At 45.9% G+C, this 25,084-nt stretch overlaps 1 protein-coding gene across 11 annotated transcripts in view; it reads right to left on the bottom strand.

Annotated features, from left to right (window-relative positions):
• The window catches only part of SASH1 (SAM and SH3 domain containing 1), a 336,056-nt gene that overhangs the window by 25,601 nt on the left and 285,371 nt on the right, over window positions 1-25,084 (bottom strand). For 8 of the 11 annotated variants that reach the window (XM_086708085.1, XM_086708087.1, XM_086708086.1 and 5 more), the window contains 8 exons: window positions 22,390-22,522; window positions 15,259-16,088; window positions 10,469-10,543; window positions 8,895-9,038; window positions 5,245-5,380; window positions 4,262-4,431; window positions 3,262-3,471; window positions 2,318-2,468 (listed from right to left, as the gene is read on the bottom strand). In XM_086708085.1, coding sequence (XP_086564211.1) covers window positions 2,318-2,468; window positions 3,262-3,471; window positions 4,262-4,431; window positions 5,245-5,380; window positions 8,895-9,038; window positions 10,469-10,543; window positions 15,259-16,088; window positions 22,390-22,522 — 1,849 coding nt within the window. Of the gene's footprint in view, window positions 1-2,317; window positions 2,469-3,261; window positions 3,472-4,261; window positions 4,432-5,244; window positions 5,381-8,894; window positions 9,039-10,468; window positions 10,544-15,258; window positions 16,089-22,389; window positions 22,523-22,687; window positions 23,069-25,084 lie in introns of those variants that run through there. The other 3 variants (XM_086708090.1, XM_086708094.1, XM_086708093.1) reach the window with 2 other exon arrangements.

The raw sequence follows: 25,084 nt of genomic DNA, 5'->3' as shown, positions 1-25,084 counted from the left end.
TTAAAATTTAACTGCACTGAATGAAAATCTTACAATCCTAGGATAAGTCTAGACCCAGACCCTTGGCACTAATCAGCACCCCGAGCCCATGAAGCCTTTGTTTTAGAACCAGTAAGAGGATGAGCTACTTTTTGCACTGGGGATAGTCTGAGCAGGGGCGCAGCACAGATTTCAAGAAGCAAAGAGCCCTCCTTAGACTTTCTGAGTATGCCTCATCATAGGTTCCCTCCTACAAAATATCCCCTGGTGCAAACTTCAGGACGGTGAATCTGAGCCAGTGTGGCAGGGCAGAGACTAAGAGCACATCCGGCCTGTCTTACCCTCCGTGTTTAGCTTCGGTCCTCCTAAAGGAGGAAATGTTCTGAATGCTCCAGGAAACGTAATGGACAGGGTTGATAAGCCAGCTGTTCTCAGTGGCTGAGGAAGAGCAAATGAGCTATTTTATAGAACAGCTGTGGTCCAGGAGACTAGATGATTTGACATTAATTGATATCAGTATAGCTGGCTGGCCACACCAGGCACGGGGCCAGGAGGCTCCTTGTGCCCAACCTGGCCACAGACCCCCAGGAGACACCTCCTATACCAAAGAGACATAGTTACGAAGTGGGATTAACTATGAAACACAACTCTCTTCAGATCTATCCCTGAAGGCAGTATGTTTATCTAGGATTCAGCCATCTATTTGATGGTATGTGGTCCTCTATATTATCAGTTAATTTAGAGGGAGGACCGATTAAGCAGAAGTGAATTTAACTGTACTGACTCACTTGCTCCCATGTCTCTTGGGCCTGATGCATTCAGTAATGTATTTCTTTCCCACCATTAACCATGGTTTGGGTTTGTCTTTTAGCTATAGAAATGCTATTAGCTAGCGAAGCAGAGCACGTGAAAGAAAATGCATTTGAATTCAATAACTAGGAAAGATACTCCCCTCGTGATGCATAATTTCAGGAATATTTTTGATGTCAGATTGAAGAATAAAGAGCAAGATAAGACTAGGTTAATGGAGCAAAGGATACAGTATATTCAAATAGACTACATAAAAGCTGGGAGCTTACTGAATGCTGTCCATGGACTATAAAAATGAGCTATCACCTCAGCTGAGAATTTGCAATATGGAATCTCTTACATATTCATTTCAGATACTTCCTGCTTCAGTGGAAGCCAATGAATGTCATATATTCATTAACCATCCTATTCAATAAGAGAACAATTCCGGTGTGCTTTGAGAAGTAATTAACCCTTGGCTGGGCAAGATACTCCCAGTATGTCTGTTACCTTTGTGTATCCGGACGGCATGCTGAGGCTGCACATCCCATAGTGCCTAAGTTGGCATCTATGGGGTTAAGAAGACCGCAATTCAGGGGCGCCGGGGTGGCTCAGTCTGTTAAGCATCTGACTTCAGCTCAGGTCATGATCTCACAGTTCATGGGTTCAAGCCCTGCATTGGGCTCTGCGCTGACAGTACAGAGCCTGTTTGGGAAACTCTCTCTTTCCCCCTCTCTCTGTCTCTCCCCTGCTTGCACATGCACTCTCTTTCTCTCAAAGTAATAAATAAACAAACTTCAGGGCGCCTGGGTGATTCAGTCGGTTAAGCGTCCGACTCTTGATTTCGGCTCAGGTCATGATCTCGCAGTTCGTGAGATCAGGCTCCACACAGCAGATTCTGCATGGATAGTGCGGAACCTGCTTGCGATTCTCTCTCTCTCTCTCCCTCTCTCTCTGCCCCCTCCCCTACTCCGTGCTCTCTTTTCTCTCAATATAAATAAACTTTTAAAAACAAATAAATACGGGGCGCCTGGGAGGCTCAGTTGGTTAAGCATCTGACTTCGGCTCAGGTCATGATCTCACGGTTCATGGGTTTGAGCCCCATGTGAGGCTCTGTGCTGACAGCTCAGAGCATGGAGCCTGCTTCAGCTTCTGTCTCTCTCTCTCTGTCTCTCTGCCCCTCCCCGGCCCACCCTCTCTCTCTCGTTCTCTCAAAAATAATTAAAAAAAAATAAACTTTAAAAACATATATTTAAAAAAAGAGATTTTTATATTAAAAAAAAGAAGACACTGCAATTCAATCCTCTCTTACAGCAGCCTTTTCCTCAAATGTTACCCAGAAACATGCCAGGAAAGGGGCCAGCAGTAAGGTTTTCTTTGCTCCCACATAAACCAGAAGGGCTACATTGGAAATTTGTGCCTTTGTGCTGTTTGACATAATACAAAACTGGCCCTGGCTTTGGATCAAGTAGGACCAACTGAGTGACTCTAGGGACCTGAGCATGTGACCGATCTAACGAGGGACACTTGTGTGCCGGGAGGGACTTACTGTCATATTCCTGTAACAGTTCCACCGCCGTCAAGAGAACAGCCCTGTGTTCCGGGTCCCTGATATTTAACTCATCCAAATCTTCCTCCTCCAGGAGCTTAAAGGTGTCCAGGTCTTCATACCCATTGAACAGGAAAGTGGGCATGTGCTCCTGTGAGGGAAAGAAGCCAAGGGAGTCAGCAGGCCCTGTGATTCTGGACCCTCAAGCAGCCTCGAACCCCTAAACTCTTTCCACAGTCCGTTTCACGTAGCTGGAAGATTAGTAAGTATCGCTTGTAATCTGCTGTGTATCTTCCAGCCCTACAGCTGAGCAGGCGCGCAAGGCATTTCATTAATCAGGGGTCAAGGACATGTACCTCGCAGGCTGACATGGGCCCCACTGGCTTGCATTTTCACTGTGCCCCTGCTTTAGGGCCTCTAACGCTGCAGCGTGCACAGCCCAGGAGACTTCTTTCGTTTATAGGGCTGCTGAAATCCAACTCAGAAAGCGCTATGACTTCCTCAGGAGCAAGAGGGTTGTGCAGGGAGGAGACCGAATCTACTGCTGCGGCCCCGGTTCACTAGATCCTGAGAGGGACAGTGGGAGACGGGCCGTGGGCATAAATCCTCAGTCTGAGGAGCTGAGGGAGCAGGGCACGAGGGGTTTGTGTTTACAGCCCTTCCTGGTAGTAGCTCGGACCTCACGGCTCTCTGAAAGCTGTTCTTGGGGCTAATAGCAAGTTCTGACCCGGGACTTAGGCGGTCACCCACCGCAGAGGTCAATGGCAGCATTAGAATACCGGTACCTATTTCTGTAGAATAATGGCTACTCATCAAAGTAACGGGCTGCCCTTGTTGAATCACACAGATGACTCTTTCTCCTTCCCTGAATGTGCCCTTGCTTAATTTAGGAAAAGGAGAAGGCAGCAGGGAGCCAAATGTGACCAGAACAAGAAGAAACTGACTTTCAGGTTGATCCGATCAAGGAGATCCTCCACAGATTTGGGCTGGGGTGGTCTTCCTTTTCTCCTCCTCCTGGTGGGGCGCTTGGGCTTCTCTTCTTCCTCATTTAGCACATCTACATAGATGAACTTGAATGTGCCAACCTTGTTGTTCAACAGACCCATCCAGGTGCCCATGGGTGGCTTGCTGATTATGTCAATGATGTCTCCTTTCTGTGGCCCAGGGAACAAAGATCCTTCCATTAGGTACATCTCTAGGCATGAACCCTGCACCAATTAGATGTGTTAACCACACAGATGAGAAAATACAACGAAGGGCCAGACTCAGGGTTCCTTCCACAGGTCACTATACACGAGTGGGAGCTTGGCAGAGAGCCTGAGCTCTCCTGCCTCTGCTAGATTCCTTGCAGGCCTGAGGTCTCATACCCTCCAGCCCCCCCCCCCCCGCTCTCCCCCCCCCCCCTCACTTCACCACAAGGTGAAACGTGGCTGAAGTATCTCTTGGTGCTCATGGCTGGCTGGGCACCTGGCTGGCCCTCTGGATGCCTGGCCACCATCCAGAGCTCCTACTCCCTAGAGAAAGAATTTCCCACCAATCAAATGCCAGCAGCAAGCCCTGTTGTAGAAGTGCTTCATACATTTTTTGCAGCTCCATCTGTCCTGTAAAAACCTCACTGGTTAGTCATACAGAGAAGGCAGTAAGGTTTCTTCAGCTGGAGAGAGCAAAACCGGAGGGGGGGGGGGAGGGGACAACAGGAACTCTAAAAGGAAGCCGAGGTCAGAGGTAAGGACTGGTGGAGGTGACAGTGATGACAGAGCATTAACACAACACCCGCCTTCATCCTAAATGCTACCTGGTTTTCGGTTTTGTTTTTCTGTACTGAGGAGACCAGTTTATCACAGCAGCCAAGACACTGGCACCACAGTAGCCCAGCACTCAAAAGCAAGGACAACAGAACACCTCTTAAAGAAACCATCAGTCTGAGGCCGGGCAGAGACGTACCTTGAGCTTGAGTGAGTCCGTGTCATAGGGACTAGGCGTGAAGTCGGTGTGCACCCTGGCGCGCCCGCAGAAGGGGCCCCGGTAGGGGGGTTCCTCATCATCACCGTCTTCTGACTTGACACTCTCCCTGTTGCTGGTTGAGGAATCCGTGGTACTTACAGTCTGACCACCTGCACAGGAAAGATAGGAAGAACCAGGGTAAACACAGACTTCCTGTGTAGCAAAGCTTAAAGGCATTAAAGGTCATCACAGATCAGGAAATTAAGGGACAGATCAGGGAAGTCACAGGCCACAACCGTTGTGTCAGGACCACGGCAGGGCTGGGTTAGGAGTCCAGGGGATCTGAATTTTCTGATGGTTATTCCTAATCAACCGCCTAAATAGACAAGGGACTCCAGCAAGTTATCTTTATGACCCAGGAATCCAGGAGACAGACTCCCTAATGGAGGACACCGCAAGCCTTCCACATTCATAACCTCTCAGGCATACTGTCCTTACCCCTTGTGACAGACAAGGAAAGTCAGAGAAGTCAAAGAACTCGCACAAGGCCAGGCGTTCTGAAAATGGTGGGTTTAAATTGGTCTCCTCCCCCACGCCATTTGGCGACACCACCATTAGTCCTGGAGTGGTTGAATGGCACGCATTATCTGTGACATTTATAATTCGCTCTTTCCCCACGTCTTATGTTGGTCATTTCAAGAGCCTTTGCCCTTGACTTCTTCCCCTCCATTCTCCAGATCCTTCCTCCGAGTTGCTTCCCTGTTTTCTCCAATCAAAATTCATGACCCCGTTTGTGCCACTGCCATACGTCTGCTACGAAACAAATATGACTCTAGGTCCAGACATTTCGCAGGTCTGTCTCTAACAATACCCGAAGGGTGGGAACTTGTTCTTTTCATCTTTCGATTGCCTGACCCTGACACCCAGTAAAAGTCTGATGTGGACTCCAACGGAAACCATCTATAATTACAAACGGGACGCACTCATCGAGCTCTGGCCACTCAGAGAACTCCGCAGACTCTCGACAGAACCTCCGGCTTTGAGCTTCGGTTTGTCCATGTGTTCACCGTCAGGCTGTGAAGACGGAGGGGAGCCGGGCATTCCCTCCAGGCCCGAGTCCTATAACGGGTTTCAACAAAATTAAGTTTCATCAGAGTGGACGGGTGTCCTTTTATAATTTGAAGCAATTTAGCCCTCAACTAAATCAATCAAATCCATTTTTATCCCCATATTTGATTCTGTACCCCAAATCCTCCTCCTTTTTAATCTATAGCCTTGCTTCAGTTTAAAGTTGCAGCTCACGTAACACAATCATTCTTCATGCTCAAATAGATGGTCTTGAAATCTCCAAAAAAAAAATATATATATATATATAGATATAGATATATATCTATATCTATATCTATATATATATATATATCTCTTAGAACATTTTATTAAAGGCTTAAAAGATAGGTAGCATAGTCTATAGGTCGGTAGTAAAAATGAACTTCAAATGCAGATCAAAGTACAATCTACCAGTAATGTGTAATTTGGAAGTACTATCAGAAAACATTGACTCAATCTGAAGGGAAACGTTTATACCTTAAAGCAAAAATAAGTAAATAAAAGACCAGATTCTTTATCTGTTTACATAAATTATTAAAATTAGTTCATGAAGGGGCGCCTGGGTGGCTCAGTCGGTTAAGCGGCCGACTTCGGCCCAGGTCATGATCTCGCGGTCCGTGAGTTCGAGCCCCGCGTCGGGCTCTGTGCTGACAGCTCAGAGCCTGGAGCCTGTTTCAGATTCTGTGTCTCCCTCTCTCTGACCCTCCCCTGTTCATGCTCTGTCTCTCCCTGTCTCAAAAATAAATAAAATGTTAAAAAAAAATTAAAATTAGTTCATGAAATAACCAATTTTGGATACAGATACATAGCAAAAATACTTTTTTTTTTTTTTTTTTGGTCCGTAATAAAATTTCTATACGTCGTCTGTGGTTTTTAGGTTCTTTCACATCCTTTATGCGTGCAGCATAAAAGCTGTGCAGTCCCTTTCAGATCCGAATGAGGACAGTAGTGATTCAGCAGTACTTTTTACTTTTGGGGCGGCCATGAGGCATTATTAGCTTGGTGGCCCCTCATTTGCACATGTTAAGTATGGCACGCTCATTTGATTAGTGGTGCTATACGGAGAAGCAGTATCATGCTTTAAAAAGTTTGCAGTCTGACTGGTTTACTTGCCAGAACATACCACTTTCTGGCATATCACATAGCCACGTGAGCACAAAACCATCTAAATGAAACCTGTTATTTGCATAGTGCCGAATCATCAGAAGAGCTTTGACGCGATTCTGCGGGTCCTGCAAACATTTAAGGCAGCCTCTGACCCAAAACCCATTTTTTTAAAAGTACGCTCTAGGCCCAACATGGGGGCTTGAACTCACATCCCTGAGATCAGGAGTCGCGTGCTCTACCGACTGAGCCAGCCAGGGGCCCCCCAAACATCCCTTTACATTTAAGGAAAGTGAACAAACCCCAAAAACAAATATAAACAGAGGTGCCATCACTGAGGAGTAACTGAAGCTGTGAAGTATGAATTCCTGAAAATATTTTCATTCCTCTTTCTGAAACATCAACTAAGTCATCTTTCCAATTATCTTTAAAAAAAATTTAAGTTTGTTTTGAGAAAGAGTGAGAGCGTACACGCATGTAAGCAGGGGCGGGGCAGAGAGAGGGAGAGAGAGAGCATCCCAAGCAGTCAAGCACTGTAAATGCAGAGCCCGACTCAAGGCTCGATCTCACAAACCATGAGATCATGACCTGAGCCGAAATCAAGAGTCGGACACCCGACCAACTGAATCACCCAGGTGCCCCTCCAATTACCTTTTTTAATGCTTTTGAAAACACCCATTTTGAAAAACAGCAATATGAAATCTACATCTCTGATACTGTATGTTCTCAAGTACTTTTATTAATTTACTCATCACCTATTGTTTACCTATGAACAGGTACTGTTTTTTAGGTGCTGGGTGTACAGCAGGGACAAAGCAAAGATCTTTACCATAATGGTTGATACATTTCCTAAAATGTTTAAAAATAAACCTTGCAACATTAGTTTTCTCTCTACAGAAAGCATCATAATGATCATTTATTCCTTTTAAGCGAAATGACTGCTTCAAAAAAGCAGAGAATTAGACTAGAAGCCTGCTAGATAGTAGTATAATTCTAGAAAACGGCGGAAAAGGACATTAAAGTTCTATGCTCATGATCCATAAAGCAGAAACCCCTTAAGAATGCAAGTGTGTAAGAGCTTTTAGTGGAGGTTTCAAATCAAGGGAAAAGCAAACTAAAGTGCTTCAACTTGATGGTGCTGCTTTCAGTGACTGGCAGGACGTCTGCTTCATAGGAGAGCGCAGTTTGCCTCACTGCTGTGCAGAAATCTAGAATCGCCATTGCTCCCAATGCCCGCAGGGACAAAAAGGGAAAACGATCGTGGAGAAGACATACAGGATGCAGCCCGGACTTCTGTAGGTTTAACAAGCCAGAGTTTCTCAACCTGAGCACTGTCAGCATGTTAGATGGGTAACTGCTGGGGGGAACTGTCATAAAAGGTTTACCAGCACCTCTGTCCTCTATCAGATGCCAGTAGCAAAGCACCCAGCCTGCCCCACCCCCGCCCAGTTGTGACTATCAAAAACGTGCCCAGTTGGAACGGAAACAAAATCCGTACACGCCCCCCATCTTCCCCCGTGACAACCACTGTAACAAGCTGAAGATACTGTGTGGGCTTTGTCTGAATCACAGTGCAGGCCAGTGGCTAGCTGGTGTTCAGGGACTCAAACGGGGAGGTCTGGATTTTAGCTTCCTCTGTCCACCAGAGGGCAGCAGCTGAGCAAAAATGTCCCCTTTCCCTGTTTTTATTTGGTAGGTAAAGCAACATTACCCAAAGATTTCAAGTTGACAAACGTCTCGAATGCTATAAAGGTGCCAGAGGAAAGGAAAGTCAAATGGTCAAAGTCACCTCAAGGCCAAACTCTCCAGATGCCTTTACTGCCTCCACCCAAATGATGAGAACAAAAACTGGTCATGTTTCTGATGAAATCACAGAATGGGGGGGGGGGGTCTATTCTGTGCTCTCTCAATGGCCACAGAGAGGTCCAATCAATGAAAACACCCCCAGAAACAACTGCTATCAGAAGGTCTACTTGCCAGGAGCTTTTAGAGCTCCTACTTCCTCTACCTTTTTTGAAAAGTCGGTTATCTAAGGAAACTTGAGTATCTTTTTGCGGTTTGATTCTGGCGATCCATTTTGTAGCAGGGATATTCTATCAAATAAAATCCTTCCTCTGTGTCAAATGTTAAGATGCTTTCTGCACTAAGGAGTAATCACTTCTTCACATGATTTCTTTTTCTTGTCTGTACATGAAGGCAGGGCCTGCATCATGTATTCCCAGCGCTAAGCAGGGACCACCCACCCTAAGTGCTGATGTTTACTGAGTCAATTATTGAATAAATGTCAGTCGAGCTTCTGGGTCCACAAACTAAGCATGGTCCCGGAGCCTGGTTAATACCAATGAACGTATTTGCTACCATATCAGATCATAGATCTGATAGCCCTTGGCTTGGCTCTTTGCTCCTGCTCTTTGTTCCATACCTGCTCAGAGACAGAGCTGCTGTATTTTTTAGACATTCTCTTCCTCATTGTCTCTTTCACGGATTTCACCTTTTTTCCAAGAGAGATGCGGGAGGCCGTGGGTGATTTGATAACTTCTTTGTACACAAAATCTCCTTCTTTACTCTGCAAAACAAAGTGTTGTAAATACCTTTAATCACAGTAAAAGGATGCCCAGAAACAGGTTTTATTATGCAAACCATTAATGTTCTACCTGTCAGAAAAATACTGGCATCCCCCAGGATCCTGAAATTTTTCCTGTGTTAACTCAGTGCTGTTATTTGTCTTTTCGATTGAAAATTAAAAGCTACTCGCTAAGGCCCTTTTGTATATTTGTTTAAAGTGGGATGTGGGTCACTTATTATTTTTTTAACCTTAGTATATTCTTCTCCTATTATACTTTTCCTCATCATTTTAGATACCCAAGGGGACTGCATTTCATTGATAAAGAGTAATTTAAATGAACCAATGTTCACATAATCCCAGCAGTGGGAAGAAGAGAAACATAATACTACTGAATCACCCCAGGAAGAGTGGAAAGAACAACATGGCAAATCTCAGTCATCAGAAGTCCAATATCTGATCAACTTAACAGCATTCTTGAGCTCCGTGGGGTCAACTGCTAAGAATATGTACATTTCCTTCCCTGAACAAAACTTGGTCATCTCTCGTTCTATTTTACATCTTAGAAAGCGACTTTCCCCTGAGAAAGGAAAAGAAATCCTACTTCCTCTGTCATTTTTTTTAAAAGATTTAACTACATAAAATTATTGGTTTATGAATCAATAAAGTTTGATATCCAAATAAAATAGTATTATTCTTCTAGGAAATTCTCAAACACTTGAAAAATCACAGATGGGTATTTTAGCTGACATATGACATATACACAAATATAAAGCACGGAATTTTAATTTCATAGTTGCAGGCAAAATGCATAAAGAGAAAACAAAACTGTAGGTAAAATTCACCTACATCCTTGGAGCCTCAGAAAGGGAACCTTGGGGAATGGAACTTGTGCACCACAGTGGTGGACTGTCCCCAGAGTGATCCAGAAACAGATCTCAGGCAGCTGGAACCTTGGCTCTGAAGAGACTGGTTTGGTTTGGGCCCAAGGATACTGGGTTCATTCCAGGACACTCCAGATCAGGAAGACCTACGCTTATAGAGAGCCATGCACTTGGCCTGTGATAAGACTGGTTTCTTAGATATTTGGGCACATCCTGTTGGACCCCGGTCACAGGGCTCCATCCTGTCACGCTACCTGTGCGTAGTGGCCGTGTACACGTGCTACTAGAAGCCAAACTCCTCTGGATTTGGGACTTAAAGAAAACCGGAAGCAAAGGCATCACAGGAATGGAGGTGGTCATCGTTGTTCCACACGGAACAGCAAAGCATCTCCATGATGGGTACCAAGGGGCTTCTATCCAACTATGATGCAGGATCACCGATGTTACCCACTATCCTTTCTCAAACTAGGAGAATTTCTCAAATTTGAAACTATGGCAACCACATGCTTGAATCCAAACCTTTCTGCTTTTCCTTTGATGTGTACGCACCATTGGGTCCGAACTGTTGCTGCCAATGTGTAGAGAACGATTCGTCAAGTCAAATCCTCCAAAACTGCAGGTTCTCTGTGGAGAGGAGAGGGCGGGGCAGGAATAATCCAGTTATGTTTAAGTCAGCCGGCAGTGCACCAACCCAACACATTTCCCATTTGCGGGACAATCACCGAATCACAAGTATGTCCACAGGATGAAAACAGGAAACAAGAAATGATGAGGAAAAAAAAAACAACATACATGATTCATGTTTTAAGGAAATTTCCCTCATTTTGCCTTTCCAGAGGCCACTGGAACTGTGCCTATACCAGAGGTCCAAAATCCCCTTAACGTGCAAAAACCAACTGGTTAAAAAAAATACAACCAAACACCACCCATGTGTTTGTTAAGTGCTCCAAGATTCCCTGCCTCTTAGCAACAGAACATGCCCTTCCGGTCCCGATTTCAGCTGCATATAGTAATGATGACGAGGAAATATGTATTAGGGGATCCACGGGCTCAGAGTAGTCTTGGAAACCCAGATCTGGAATCCTGTATAGCTCTACCACTGACAGCAGGCTTTTCTAACAGACTCTTATTTTGCTTGGTTTTAAATCTCTGCGAAGGGGAAAAAAGGTTATGTTTATAGTAGTACAATCAGGCCAAGAGGATTACTCACTCATTGCTTCCTTGACCTAGCCAAAAATGCTGCTAACTTTCCCAGCTAACTGCCCAACTTAACTAATCGTGACCCTTTTACTCAGAGTGTATGAAGACACCACATTTGTCCAGAAAGAAAAGGTTGATTCAGTGACTGTCTTTGACCACACTCCTTAGTTTCAATAGGAAAAAATGCTGATGTTGTAAAGAATCAAAAACCTTATTGTCCTTTAATTGGTTTCAAACTTTATGGAACTGCTTATATTTCAGTAGTTTTATATTTCAAAACTTGCTTCGAATTCTTTGTTGTAGTTCCAGCAAAAGCTATTCAATGGCCACTCCCTCCCCCACCCCCAAAAAGCTGTACGACAGACTCAAAGCACACTCGTTTTTCTTACAGCGGATTCACTTTTTAAGTGATTGGTAATAAAAGCTGAATTGCAGATCTGGGTTCCAAGATTTTGTATGACGTGTTTCCCAAAGAAGTCTAGGTCACAGCTATCCCGTGGAAGAAATGAACAGAAAAGCACAACGCGTACTATAAACATGGCTTGTTTGAAAGAAATATACTTGAGATGTGTATTAACTGACTTGAGAAAGCAGAAACATCTGGGAAGGAAAACGCCATGGTTCCTGGAATCACACAGGTTGCCCTGGTCCTGCCACTTCCTTGTAGGGGGACAGATAAAGCACTTAGACTCTCTGAGCTTTGGTTTGTTCAGGAGTAGCAGACACGCCGTGAGGGCTGGGCTTTCACTTTGCATCAGGCCTGCTCTGATCTGATAGCTTGTCCCGGACCAATTACCATATCCTACCTTATCTGAGTTCAGGCTTAGTAAAACATCCTAAATATGTAAACGAAGGACTAAAGCTTAGTTCTGGGCCTTACATTCTGGGAGCTTCCACTGTAAAACCAGAGCCTCCCAGGCGGGGGCCAAAAGGTGAGAGATGGCATAATGAGGGGCCAGGATAGAGAAGTGCTGCGGGAGGTACTTGGGGATAACCAAATTCCGGATGTCACACAGCTGTGTTTCTCCTTCAGCTGTTGTTGCTGGTTCAAATAATCCGCCGTGGACATAATTCTAATTGTGTATCAAATATCCATGGATAATCTGATCTCCCTTATAGTCAACCTAACTGTATTCTCTTCTATAAAAAGCGAGGGGCGCCTGGGTGGCTCAGTCGGGCGTCTGACTTCAGCTCAGGTCCTGATCTCGCGGTCTGTGGGTTTGAGCCCCGTGTCGGGCTCTGTGCTGATAGCTCAGAGCCTGGAGCCTGCTTCGAATTCTGTGTTTCCCCCTCTCTCGGCCCCTCCCATGCTCTCTCAATAATAAATAAGCGTTTAAAAAAATTTTTTTTAAATAAAAAAACACGAAAGACCTCTTTATACAAAAACATTCACCAAATCCCCTAACCTGGCAAGCAATGTTATGACCACCTCTCAAGGTTCATTTTTAACATTTACTTTTCCTTTCCAGCTTATAATGCCAAATAGATGTTTGCATTTTTGCAAAGGCAGTGATTTTATTCTAGTTCCTTTCCTGTGACTCAGGGCTTTACAGATATAGTATGGCGCCCAGATGCCTCATCATTTTATGGCTTCTGCACTTCCCTGCTTTAAATTCCAGCATCAACTGCAACACTGGAGCCCAGCATGTACTTTCTGATGCACATGAAATAACCGAGAAAGAATTTATGTGGAAACTTCTAACTGTAATAAATTAGAAGCTCGTTTATGTCTTCATATACCAGCTGCATGCATTTATTCATAAAATAAAAACCTTAGTGTTAAGAGTGAACTGGGCTTCTTAGCTACCAACTAAAACCTCTCCCGGTGATATGCTAAGATGTCTGGAACAGACTCTTCTTCAGGAGTCGGGGACAAAGAACATAATAATAAATATCGCCTGGACGAGTCTTAAATTTTTTCTGAAATATCAAGTAGTTCTTGAAACAGCATTCCTTCACCAGAGAAAACAGACTGTAGGGAGAAACAGTAAAAGTAAGCCAATCTTTGTCTTTGGTGGTCCACGCAAATGAAACCTAAGTGAGGTTGTTTTCAAGGTCTTCGTGTCTCCTGTAGCGGTAACTATAAGAACATTTTGGAGAGATGCTTGTAGATGAGGAGAGCCGGTCAATGGAATGGCCATGCAGTTGAAAACATGTTTTTGGGGGGGTGGGGGGGGGGGTGGGAGTTTAAAAATGGACAGAATTCCAAAATGTCATGCATGCCTGTTCCCTCAAACAAAAAACTGAATGACCAAAAATACGAAGACAAGTGACCATTTCCAGTGAAATACAGCATTATCATTTCCCTGAGGTTTCATCAAGCAAATATGGCATTTTTGAAAGACAAAAAGATCAAGTTTGAAGAGTAAAGGAAACTGTGCACTAGGACAAGAAGGATGGAAAACAAAATGGTTTAAGGAAACCAAGCAAAGGAATTATCTTAACCCCATAAAACCAAACCAAGATAAACCAACCAAGAAGCTCGCCCATGTCCATACTCAATGTCAGTGAAGAATGAATCCCTGACACACAATTAAATTAGCACAGGTCTTAGAAATACAACTTCTAGAGAGGAAGTCTTGAAGAAGTTACAATACTAACCTGGTAATTAATATGAGGGACACATGAGCAATTCAAGGTAGTCAGGGTGGAAAAATTCTCGGTATGACATGATTTAAGCTCATGGCGGGGAGACCAATGAACAGAGCTGAGGTGGATGTGTTTTATCAAGGTCATGTGCAAAGGTACAGAGGCAGATGAACTGGGCAGAGCCCTTCTGAAGTTAATACATTATACCAAGATTTCTTTGCCACAGCATTTTACAGAAGACCTGCAGGTCAGAAGTGAATGAATGAGGAGGATTTTGCTGTGTACGTCAAGCACAAACCCAACCACAAACTATGGCGATGATAGAGAAAGAACCAGGAGGAAAGCTGTCACTAAGAGTATTAATGTGTTACAAGATGCGCATGAGTGAGAAAAGATGGAAAACATGCTCCACCAAGACAGTTGACACATGTGGGAACATCTAGAAGACTAAAGACAAGGATGGACCTAGCAGTCCTTTTGGAACAGAGAAGTCATTTGAGGGATGGCATGGACCAATCAGTCTCCATTTCTACAAAAAGCAGAACTTGAATGAATGAACATAAGTTCCAGTAATCGTCTGGGGCAGAACATCGTATCCGTGAATGTGAAGGAACCCGGGAAAGCCCCCATGGGAGGCTACAGTATGGTCTGTTCCTTCAGACCCTTAAAGGGGGCTCAGCCAGCAGTCGCAAGGGGACAGAGGGCAGGAAGCCCACAGCTCTTCCTTGCTCTGTGCCATTTTATATGGGTTTCTGTGCAAGCCAAAAGTTGGGTGGGAATTCCAAGGGGAAAATGCCTATATTCTCAAGTTTAATATAAGTCATGCCCTCAAAAGTCAATTTTTACTAGGTCTTTGATAATTCCATAACAAAACTGAAAAACATTTCTGAAAGTAAGTGTTTCATTGCTTGCTACGTACAGAAGAATCTATGGGGCAGGGGAAGACGTTTCTGAAGGTCCACCCTCCTGTTTAAGATAGAACATCCAACAGATTTAAGTAAAACAAAAGAGCTCGAATATTTTTCCCCCCTTTCCATTTAAGAACTTTCTGGTTGGCACTACTAATAAGAGAAATGTACTTTATGAATGTTTTCAAATCACCAAATCGGTGATTCTGTTGATGGCAATCTTTCATTGAGCCAGTTTCTATGGTTTTAATTAAATGAAAGAATAAGCAACTCGTTTAAGGGCAAAATGTCCTTCTGTTCTGAATCAGATTCTTTGAGGTCAAGTGACGTGATGGCTGGGAACCAACCAGCCTAGAAGGAGGCCAAACCCCACCCCTGGACTCCGAAAGCCCTTCTCTGGATCATCTTCAGTGTTTGGTCTTAATTAAAAGCCAAAGAGCTTCAACGGGCAAGAGGACGAGTGGAAAAGAAGAAGCCATTACTAAAAGAAAGCAGGGTTAGAAATTTGAGGTGATGGCCGAAAGTCATGAAGTTAGGAGAAGAGAGGGGAAGACGCCAGGTTCCCCGGAAGAAAGGCCATAACGCTTGACTGCACATCACAGAAATGACAAGGCCGTCCTGGTGACCATCTTTGTGACTCACGGACTTCTGGTGGATTCTCAAGAGAACCCTTTTAGTACAGCGGTCGACCGTGGCGGCCCACTTCCTCTTGGTCTCCTCATCCTCCTCCAGCAGGCACCGCCTGAGGTCCTGTCTCTCGGCCTTGCTCAGGGTCCTGTCCGAGGCAGGCCGCACTAGCTGGGTCAGGTTCAGGTGGCTGTACAGGCTCCGCTCCACCACGTAGGTGATATTGAACTCGCTGACCGAGGGGCGCCCGCGCGCCCTCCTGCTGGGGATGCCGCAGCTCCCTCCCCCTTTGGGTTTCTGCCGGAGCAGGTCACAGGTCACACTGTTGACTCCTTTTCTGGAGGGACGCTGGCAGAGAAAAGCTCTGGAACATGAATAATTAGTATCCATTTTCTTCAGGCGGATTTGCTTCCGGACACTCTGAACCTCCTCCAGGGACACTAGAAGGTGGTGCCTACGTCGCTGGTGGTCATAGAAGCAAACACCATCCGTACTTACCCCATGGCTCAGGGACCCGAGACCCTTCTTCATCTCCCCCTCAGTTAGGGAGCGGGAGACCTTCTGGGCCTTTTCTTCTTCTGGGTAGGAGAAGAACGTCCCCATCTTCTTGGGGGGCTTAATCAGGCCCCGACTCTCTCCTTTGCTGAAGGTTTTGACCAACTTCCGGCCGGCTCCCCAGGTATCCAGGCTGCTGGATGATGGAGAAGTGGTGAGAGAGTCTGAATCATCTTCTGGAGGTTTCTCAGGAGAGCCATCAAAGAAAAATGGCTTCTTGTGTACTCCAGAATAAAGGGCGGACCTCTCATCCAGAACTGGGGAATTCTCAAACACATGCTCCTCCCCGCCTGGAGGGAAATCAACACAGAGATGTTCATGGTCTCTTGTAAACATACTTCTCCATTCCCTCACAGGTATTTCTTTCGTTACAGCCCCGCCCTACAAAAAATAAGCCAATCGTCACAGAAACCACAGTGATCCCCTCCCCATATCACTTACCCTCTTCCTAAGCCCAGCTCCCACTTAAATGAATGCATATAAACAATAACAAACTGTGCAAATGTAGGGCTTCACAAGCTTAATGTTAGAAGGTGTTGGGTGTATTTTCTTCTCCTTCTTTACAGTATCTTTGTAGAACAAACCCCTGAAGAAATCTAGTAAAAATGCCACTGGGAAAACCCAAGCCAGTCATTATCATGATATTCCATAGCCCTTAGCATTTAAAGATAATTAATCCCACCCCCCCCCCCCCCCCAATCTGATTACCCTCCCCAGGCTGTGGGAGAGATCCTCAGAAGCTAGGAATCAGGATCTTTCCCCCTTCTGAAAGGCCTTCTGTTGAGTCCGGTTGGGATTTCACTGTCAGAGTGTGATGAATGCCACGTGGCTGACAGTGATTTTTTTTTTTTTTTTCCCTTGGTACATGTGCCATTTAAGTAATTAAATCACCAAGGCAGCCTGGGTGCAGAAACACCATACGGGGTTACAGCGTGCGAACGCAACTCACAAACGGTCCCCAGTTGACAAGCCAAACACAGCAAAGTTAGGGAACTGGGTGGTTCCAGCCAGGCATTGCCATCCACTGGCCCTGCTGGGAAGCAGCAAGGGCATTTAAGGGCCCGGACACGCAGGCAGCCTCATCGAGTGTTCCACTCTGTTTCAAGGATTCCAGCTCTTGAAGCCTCCCCTGGAGCAAGGTATTGAGCCAAGCCCTCCGAAGCCCAGTGGAAAGGTTTGGACCGACTGGCAGGAAAACAGAGTTCTTTTCTGCGTGTGTTATGTGAACAGATGTGAAAAAGAAGTAGGTCAAACTGTGGGTGTAGGGATCCTAACTGGCTGGGTCCCTTTAATTATAAGGAACCGTTTGAGAACTGCTGCTTTCCACCAGCTGAACTGTGAAGAGGAAAAAATAAAAAGTTCCTTGGAACAGAGGGATGGCCCTAAATATACCAGCTGGGATGCGGGTGCCAGTGTGTGGTTAAATGTCAGAGAGAACTGCTCGCTTCGGAGAGGGGAAGGATGAAAAGATTGGTATCAGCCTCTTAAAATTCTAAAGGTTTCTTCCTTTTCCAGCTGATGGGAGTTATTATTACAAGTATAAAGAAAAACAGAATCGCTGCTGTTAAGTACGACTCAAGATAGATTTTTTTTTTTTTAATTTTTTTTTTTTTCCCAACGTTTATTTATTTTTGGGACAGAGAGAGACAGAGCAGGAACAGGGGAGGGGCAGAGAGAGAGGGAGACACAGAATCGGAAACAGGCTCCAGGCTCTGAGCCATCAGCCCAGAGCCTGACGCGGGGCTCGAACTCAGGGACCGCGAGATCGTGACCTGGCTGAAGTCGGACGCTTAACCGACTGCGCCACCCAGGCGCCCCTCAAGATAGATTTTTACGTCAAGGAGACAGTGGTGGGGAGGGAGATTCAGAACTGTGTCCAGTCCAAAGTTCTCCATAATCTGCAGCACAAATGTATTCCCTGAAGGATTATTCTCGGATCTTTCATGAGAGTTGTTGTTTTTAAAAAAAAATTTATTTATTTATTTTGAGAGAGAGCAGAAGCAGGAGAGAGGCAGAGAGAGGGAGGGGGGGAGAGAGAGAGAATCGGAAGCAGGCTCCACACCACCAGCACAGAGCCATCACGACTCAGGGCTTGAACTCATCAACTGTGAGATCGTGACCTGAGCCCAAATGAAGAGGCGGACGCTTAACCGACTGAGCCACCCAGGCACCCCCTTTCATGAGTATTTAAAAGCGGAGTATAATCGAGCTCTGGCAGGAATTTGCCAGACCAGAGGCAATGTGCAAATACTGTGAAAGTTTCCCGCTCTTTCCTCAGGACCCCTGACTAATAAGGTATGGAGACCAAGGGCCCTTCTGTTGTTAGAAGTAAAAACGGCCACCTCTTCTAGATGCGATCCACCCTCTGCTCGCAGGAAGAAGTGACAGGGCTGAGAGGAGAGGTACAGCCTGGTGGCAGAGGCAGACCGGCACTGGACTTCTCTATAGAAGTGTCCAGATCACAGATCACGGCTTTGCATTTCGCCCAGGTGCCCACGGAGGTGCACAAGGCCCTGATCTACCCACAGTCCGAAGGGGACTCGGGGAATTCAGGTGCGTCTACTGGAAATTTTAACAATCTGTCGCCCAACAGTGGTCTGGAAACGTTCTGGACTCTGTGTTTAGGTTTGTCATCAGAGATTCCAATACTTCCATGACACATCTGAGTCTGGAACCAGCCGGTGCACACATGTCCATGACCTGTAGAGCTCTGCATCCTGATCCTGAAAAGCCTGCATTTGGTAAGGAGCTTGGAGGGAAATGGGGCAAATGCTGTGTGCCGAGGGCAGGCCTAGCATAGGGTACGTTCTTCCGTCTGTGTCTGACCCGAGACCTGAAATCCCAGCCTTCACTTGATTCCTGGGGTTTACAGGCCTGCTTCTCTCCTTCTGGGGCCTCCAAGTACAACTATTTAATGGGGAGAATGACAGTCAGCGTGCACTGACCCCATCATCATTTGGTGTGACCTGTTTCACATAGCGACCTTTATCTCTCCTAGTCAGCTGAGATCAGAATATGGAAGGAAGGTGATTTTAACAGGGGTAGGATTTGGGGTGACTTAATGCCAAGATTCCAGCTCTGTCTCTGCCACTCACCATCTCCCTGACCTTGGGCAATTATTTCATCGCTCTGAGCCTGTCTCCTCGCCTGTAATAATGTCTACCTATCAGAACTATCTGCTGCAAGGCTGTTACGAGGATGAAATTAGGGGCGCCTGGGTGGCTCGGTCAGTTAAGTGTCTGACTCTTGATCTCAGCTCAGGTCATGATCTTGTGAGATCGGGCCCCTCATCAGGCTCTGTGCTGACAGTGTGGAGCCTGCTTGGGAGTCTCTCTCTCCCCCTCTCTCTCTCTGCCCCTCCACTGCTCTCTTTCTTAAATAACTTTAATTTTTTTTTTTAAGGATAAAATTAAGTGAAATACGTAAAGGTGCTCTGTAAGGTAAAAAGCACTGAATGAAAGCTAATGATTCATTCATTATTGGGTTACAGATAAGCTGGAACAATGATGGAAGGTAGGTGCGTATCAGCTCTAGGGGAAAAAGCACAGAAACGGGCCAATGGAGGGCACTGACCTGGCCTACGATTTAATACTGTCTAGGGTCATCCATGCCCTGGAGGAGGACCTGAAACTCAGTTACATGGGTGAGACCAGGTGAGAGACGGAACTCTCGTGGCTCTCCCAGGACTCCAGAGCCAGGGGGCGGTGGGGAAGGGGTGGGAACAGAGTGAAGACCCAGGCTGCCCGGACTTAATTCCGGGCCTTCTGCCAGCAGGCTCAGTGACCTTGAGTGAATTATTTAACCTCCTGGCGGGTCAGTGCCCTCATTTGTGAAACGAGGGTGGTATGAATGCCTGCCTCTGGTGGCTATTCTGGGGATGACATATTAAAAGAAACACAAAATCTAAAGTGTTTAGGCAAGTGGCTGGCACACAGAATGCTCTCAGTAAAGGTTAATTATCCTTCAGAAAACTTAGCATTGGCACAGACATGTGGGAAGCCAAAAGGCTCAACTCTTTGAAGGTCCAGAGGTGGCAAAGGAGGGGTTATTGGGAATGTGAATCTTTCCTGCTTTGCAGATTCAAGGGCCAAGAACCAGCTCTTCTGTCGATGAGGAGCCTCACAGAGTTCCGTTCCACAGGGGCTAGAGGGAGCTCTTGTCTAGTCTGGTCCGGTCTCGTGGGCAGCCTGAGCTGGCAATACCCACCTGCCCACTTAATGGCACCCTTGCTCCCCAATTCATCAGACACCAGAGGTTAATTGGGACTCAGGCTCATTTAATCCATGTTTCATCTGTGGAACCTAATCCAGACTCAGGTGAATTATAGTTCAGGGCTAGAAGTCCATACAATGACTACTTTTTACCCCAAAGCTACCTCTCCAGGTATATTCTTCCCCTTTTCCACCGTGTCTCTCAGAGATACTTGGACTGATCTGTTCTGACATAAATATGCAAACAGAGTATTGCTGTACTGTTATCAGATGTTAGTCTAGTGGAAAAGGCGGCCCGAATGCAAATGACTTTTCTGTAGGACTATGCAACCAGGTGGCAGGCCCAGCACCAGGTACGTGAATCGTTCCATCTCGTTTATGGACAAGAATCACCAATCTATTGGCTATCTTTGAGATTTAATTTTGCCAAGTATGCAAGGTTTGTTTTAAAATGTGGTGCCGAGGGGTGCCTAGGTGGCTCAGTCTGTTAAGTGTTCAGCTCAGATCATGATATGATCTCATGGTTTGTGACACTGAGCCCCACATCAGGCTCTGCACTGACAGCACAGAACCTGCTTGAGATTCTCTCTCTCTCTCTCTCTCTCTCTCTCTCTCTCTCTCCACCCCTCCCCCACTTGTGCTTTCTCTCTCTCAAAATAAACAAACATTTAAAAATAAAATAAAATAAAATAAAACGCGGTGCCCAAGGTTGAATGACAGCAATTCCATATGGGTCTACTTACTATTTATTACCAACTGACAGTATGTGTGTGATTTCATTAAGAGCTGCCAGTGAGAGGAGATCAGGCTGTAATTCTGTATTGTGAAAACCAGCACTGATGAGCAGGTGTTAAAACATCCAAATATAAAATCAGCATTGCACCCAGAGGCAAACAGAATTACCACACAAGAAGACACCCGAATGGAACCTGGAATTCCACACAACTCTATGAAATTGCCCATAAGCACATTTCTCTCCAGCACCCCACCGCCCTTTCCCATCCTCCTTTCTCTTCCTCCCTTGCCTTCACGCTCCCATAATCCCCTCACCTTCAATATTTCTCCAGGGGATTTAAACTGATAAATAATTACAGCAAACAGAAATTTAAAAACAGCAGTGAGAAACACCAGGAAACCCTCATCTATGCAAATAAGGGGAAATCCAGTCCCCTCCATGGCTTGACCTTACCAGTGTACAACCAAAAGGCTTCTGGAAGATCATTTTCAAATCTACGTGTTAAAATTCTGAAATTCCTTAAGACGTAGGTGTGACATTTTAACAAGTAATGTGCTTTTTAAAAAATAAGACCTACTCTCTCCAGTATTTTTTCCAGTCCACTTATTGTTTTCCCAAATGGGAAATCTTACTCTTTTCTTTCATCCTTTTGGGAGAACTTTACAAGATGCTGCAAATGCATACTGCTAACAACAGGAGAGACGGATATGGTTGAGATTTAAATCGTCATAATCACACTTCAAAGGTTAACTATTCACTACAATAAATCCAGGCTCATGCCCCTTCTGACATTATTGCTTCATCTGACAAGCAGCTTAGCCAGCAAGATAGCTCTTAAGATCCACTTAGAATGAAAGGTCCTTAGAGCCCAATCTGAATGGAGTCTTCAGACTGTTTACAGGAAGAACAAATCATCCCTCAGAGATCTGAAAAAGGGTATTAAGTGCCTTGATTGTTAGATGTTTGTTTGAGATGGACATATATCAAATCTGGACTAAACTCCGTGGGCAAGAGCCACCAGTCTTTGGTCACAGAGGCTAGGAAGAAGTTATAAAATAATGTTGATATAAGGGGTGCCTGGGTGGCTCAGTCGGTTGAGCGTCTGACTTTGGCTCGGGTCATGATCTTGCGGGTTTTGAGTTCGAGCCCCGTGTCGGGCCCTGGGCTGACAGCTCGGAGCCTGGAACCTGCCTCGGATTCTGTGTCTCCCTTTCTCTCTGCCTCTCCCCCGCTCTCTCTCTCAAAAATAAATAAGCATTAAAAATTTTTTTTAAATAATGAAGTTTACATAGAATGATGTAAGCTCAAAATGAAAGCTATGCCACACCTTGAGAAGACTTCGTTGTCACATACTAGCCATCCCGCGTTGCTGTAACACTGAAATGACTAAGCTCCCGACATGCCGGATGCCAGGATCCGTACATGCTGAGCAATGCCCAGCTAACGCGCACACCCAAAGCGCTCTCCGCCAGCCTCAGCCAGAATGCAATCCGTTTTCCACTTGAAATCATACCCTTTTTCTACTGAAAAGCTGATCCCAGCTGATCTACTTTGGAATAAGCAGGGCGGAGTGTGTGTGTGTGTGTGTGTGTGTGTGTGCGTGTGTGTGTGCGCGCGCGTGTGCGCGCGAGCTTGCGTGTTTACCTTCGGTGCTGGGCTTTTTCATTTCTTCCACCCTGATTAGTTTCTTTCTCACTCTGCGAGTGGAGCTGACCAGCTTGTGTAATCTCTTAAACTTCACCGACTCCTCAGTCTCATCATCCGATTGTTCTCTTGACTGGCAAAGAAACAAAGGGAAAAGTTAATCAGGTAATTGCCCCAGGGCTCTGCTCTGGCAGCTGGGTACAGCCCGGCCTCCCCTCCAGTCTGAACTTGGGCAGTTGTGCAGCTGAACCTGGGGCGCCAGCTCATTGGCCCAACAGGTTCGCGAAGCTCCACGTACCATCCTGAGGCCTGATTCACCGGAGCATCAGGCCCCTGCCCAGCATGCCCTGCGCTTGTCTCAGTTACTTCCCAGTCCTCTTAGGAGAACTCCGACGGGGCCCTCTCCACAAGGCTGGCCCCGTAATTCCAGTCCCGCTGCTGTGGTTTGGGCCCGGCTCTCCTCTGTCTGGCCCATCAGGACCGCTTAGCGTGGTCATCAACTACTTCTCCAAACCAAAATTCTGTTGACTTGTTCCAGTCCTCCCCCCAAAATCAAAAACAGCAGGGCAGGAAAAGGGAAGAGAAGCAAAAAGCCGCCTTCTATCGCGTTTGTTAGGACAGTCCGCCACATCTCAGCCATGCCTGCGGCCTCTCCCGGCTCCTTCTGAGAGCTCGCGAGGCGTGCGAGGACAGACCCTGCATTCCTCCACGAGGGACAAGGGAAAAAGCTGACCTTTGCAGCCATACAGCACAGCGCATATTCCCCAGCATGCCATTTCAGTTTGCAGCGACTCGAGTATGCTCAACCCAGCTGTTTTCCCTCAAGTATCAAACATTACAGAGAGAAAAAAAAATTCCCTCCGCAGCAGTGACCCCAGTGAAAAACAATCCTTTCCTTGTGAACAAAATGAGGTTTGCGTTTCCAAGTCAGCTCTAACGTCCAATATGCAGCTTCCTCTGTTTTATCGGTGCAAAATGTGCAAAAGCAAGAGAAGTCTGCAGCTTTTGGCCCAACAGGCCAAAAGGCGTGCTGCGCCGGCCGGGTGCTCGGGCGTTCCCGGGAGGCGGAAGCGCACAGCCCCCCCTACCCCAGGCAGCTCGCGAGCAGCCCCGGCTGATCCTGCACGACCTGGCAACAGCCCTCCCTCCATTTCCTCCAACCTAGTTCACAGAGATGGTAAGGACAGGGACGCCTCATACAATCCACACAAAACAAAACCCACATCTCTGAGCTGGTCTGACACGAAGACATTCCCACCCCTCCTCCATCATCCCGCCTCCATCGACCATCAAATGGGGACGTAGTAAGAGTTAGCCGAGAAGAGTTCAAGGGTAAACAAGGTAGAGATACTGTGAATTACTTGGGCAGAAAAACGGTGCAGCATGTCGGGAGGCCACAAATATTTCTGTGGCACTATGGCACTACGTAAGCGATAAATACAACCCATTTCCTGGCCTCTGTCCTCCCCCTGGGGCTCCCAGCATAAGGCCATTGTACTTTCTCTCTGCACAACTGTAAGCAAACCATTCACCCACTGAAGAATAATTATTGTAACCCATAAATGGTGAGTCATCAAGACAGGGGTGTTTCTCAGGCTTCCCTTCTGTGAACTGTATCCAATTTCTCTGTAATTCCTAAAGTGTTACCTATCCATCTCAGCATTAAAGTGAACTACTGCTTACCTGATGATGAAGAATGCGAATTGGACCCCCAGGTAATGGGGGGTGGGGAAGGAGGCTACATATACATTGCATGCTGGCCATTCGGCCTAATGTGTTTGGCCTAAAACTTAAAATGTAACAAAACTAAAATGAACTAGTAAGTAAGTACAGCTTCTGCTACATAACAGTCAGTATTGAATGGTATGAATTTTCATTTTTGCTTGGTTGAACTGTTGATATGTGATGAAGTGGTCAGTGGTCAACCAGAAAAATGAGAAACTTGGTTAACCCTCATGCTGGGTCATCAGCACCCGAACAGAACCCTAGGGCACGGGATTACACATTCACACTGAAACTATTCTGCCTTTTTGATGGCTCTCTAAAACTAAGCAATTCCAATAGAAGAAGAACCAACATTAGATTATAGTGGGACAAATCTAGAACATGTCTGTCACTCTCGTATTAAAAAATTCCAAAGTTAATGGGTGCCCAGGTGGCTTAGTTGGTTAAGGGTCCGACTCTTAATTTCAGCTCAGGTTGTGATCTCACGGTTTGTGGGATCAAGCCCCATGTCGGGCTCTGCACTGATGGCGAGAGCCCTCTCTCTCTGTCCGCTCCCCCCCCCCCTTGCTTGTACACTCTCTCTCTCTCTCTCTCTCTCAAAATAAATAACAAATAGGGGCGCCTGGGTGGCTCAGTCGGTTATGTGTCCCACTTCGGCTCAGGTCATGATCTCACAGTTTGTGAGTTCGAGCCCCACGTCGGCTCTGTGCTGACATCCTAGGGCCTGCTTCTGATTCTGTGTCTCTCTCTCTGCCCCTCCCCTGCTCACACTCTGTCTCTCAAAAATAAATAAACATTAAAAAAAAAATTAAAAATACATGACAAATAAAATTTTAAAAATTCTGAAGTGAGTATAAATGAAATGAACAAAGATACGGGACGCTATGTTACAGAATGAAAATTAGTTTTGTATGTATACCTTGTCCCTAGCTTGAGGGCTGCTGATGGTGGCGAGGGGGAGGGGTATGCC

The sequence above is a fragment of the Puma concolor genome, chromosome B2 (genome assembly GCF_028749965.1).
Source record: "Puma concolor isolate L17-30 chromosome B2, mPumCon1.1.hap2, whole genome shotgun sequence".
Taxonomy (NCBI): domain Eukaryota; kingdom Metazoa; phylum Chordata; class Mammalia; order Carnivora; family Felidae; genus Puma; species Puma concolor.
This window is presented reverse-complemented; position numbering and strand designations above follow the sequence as displayed.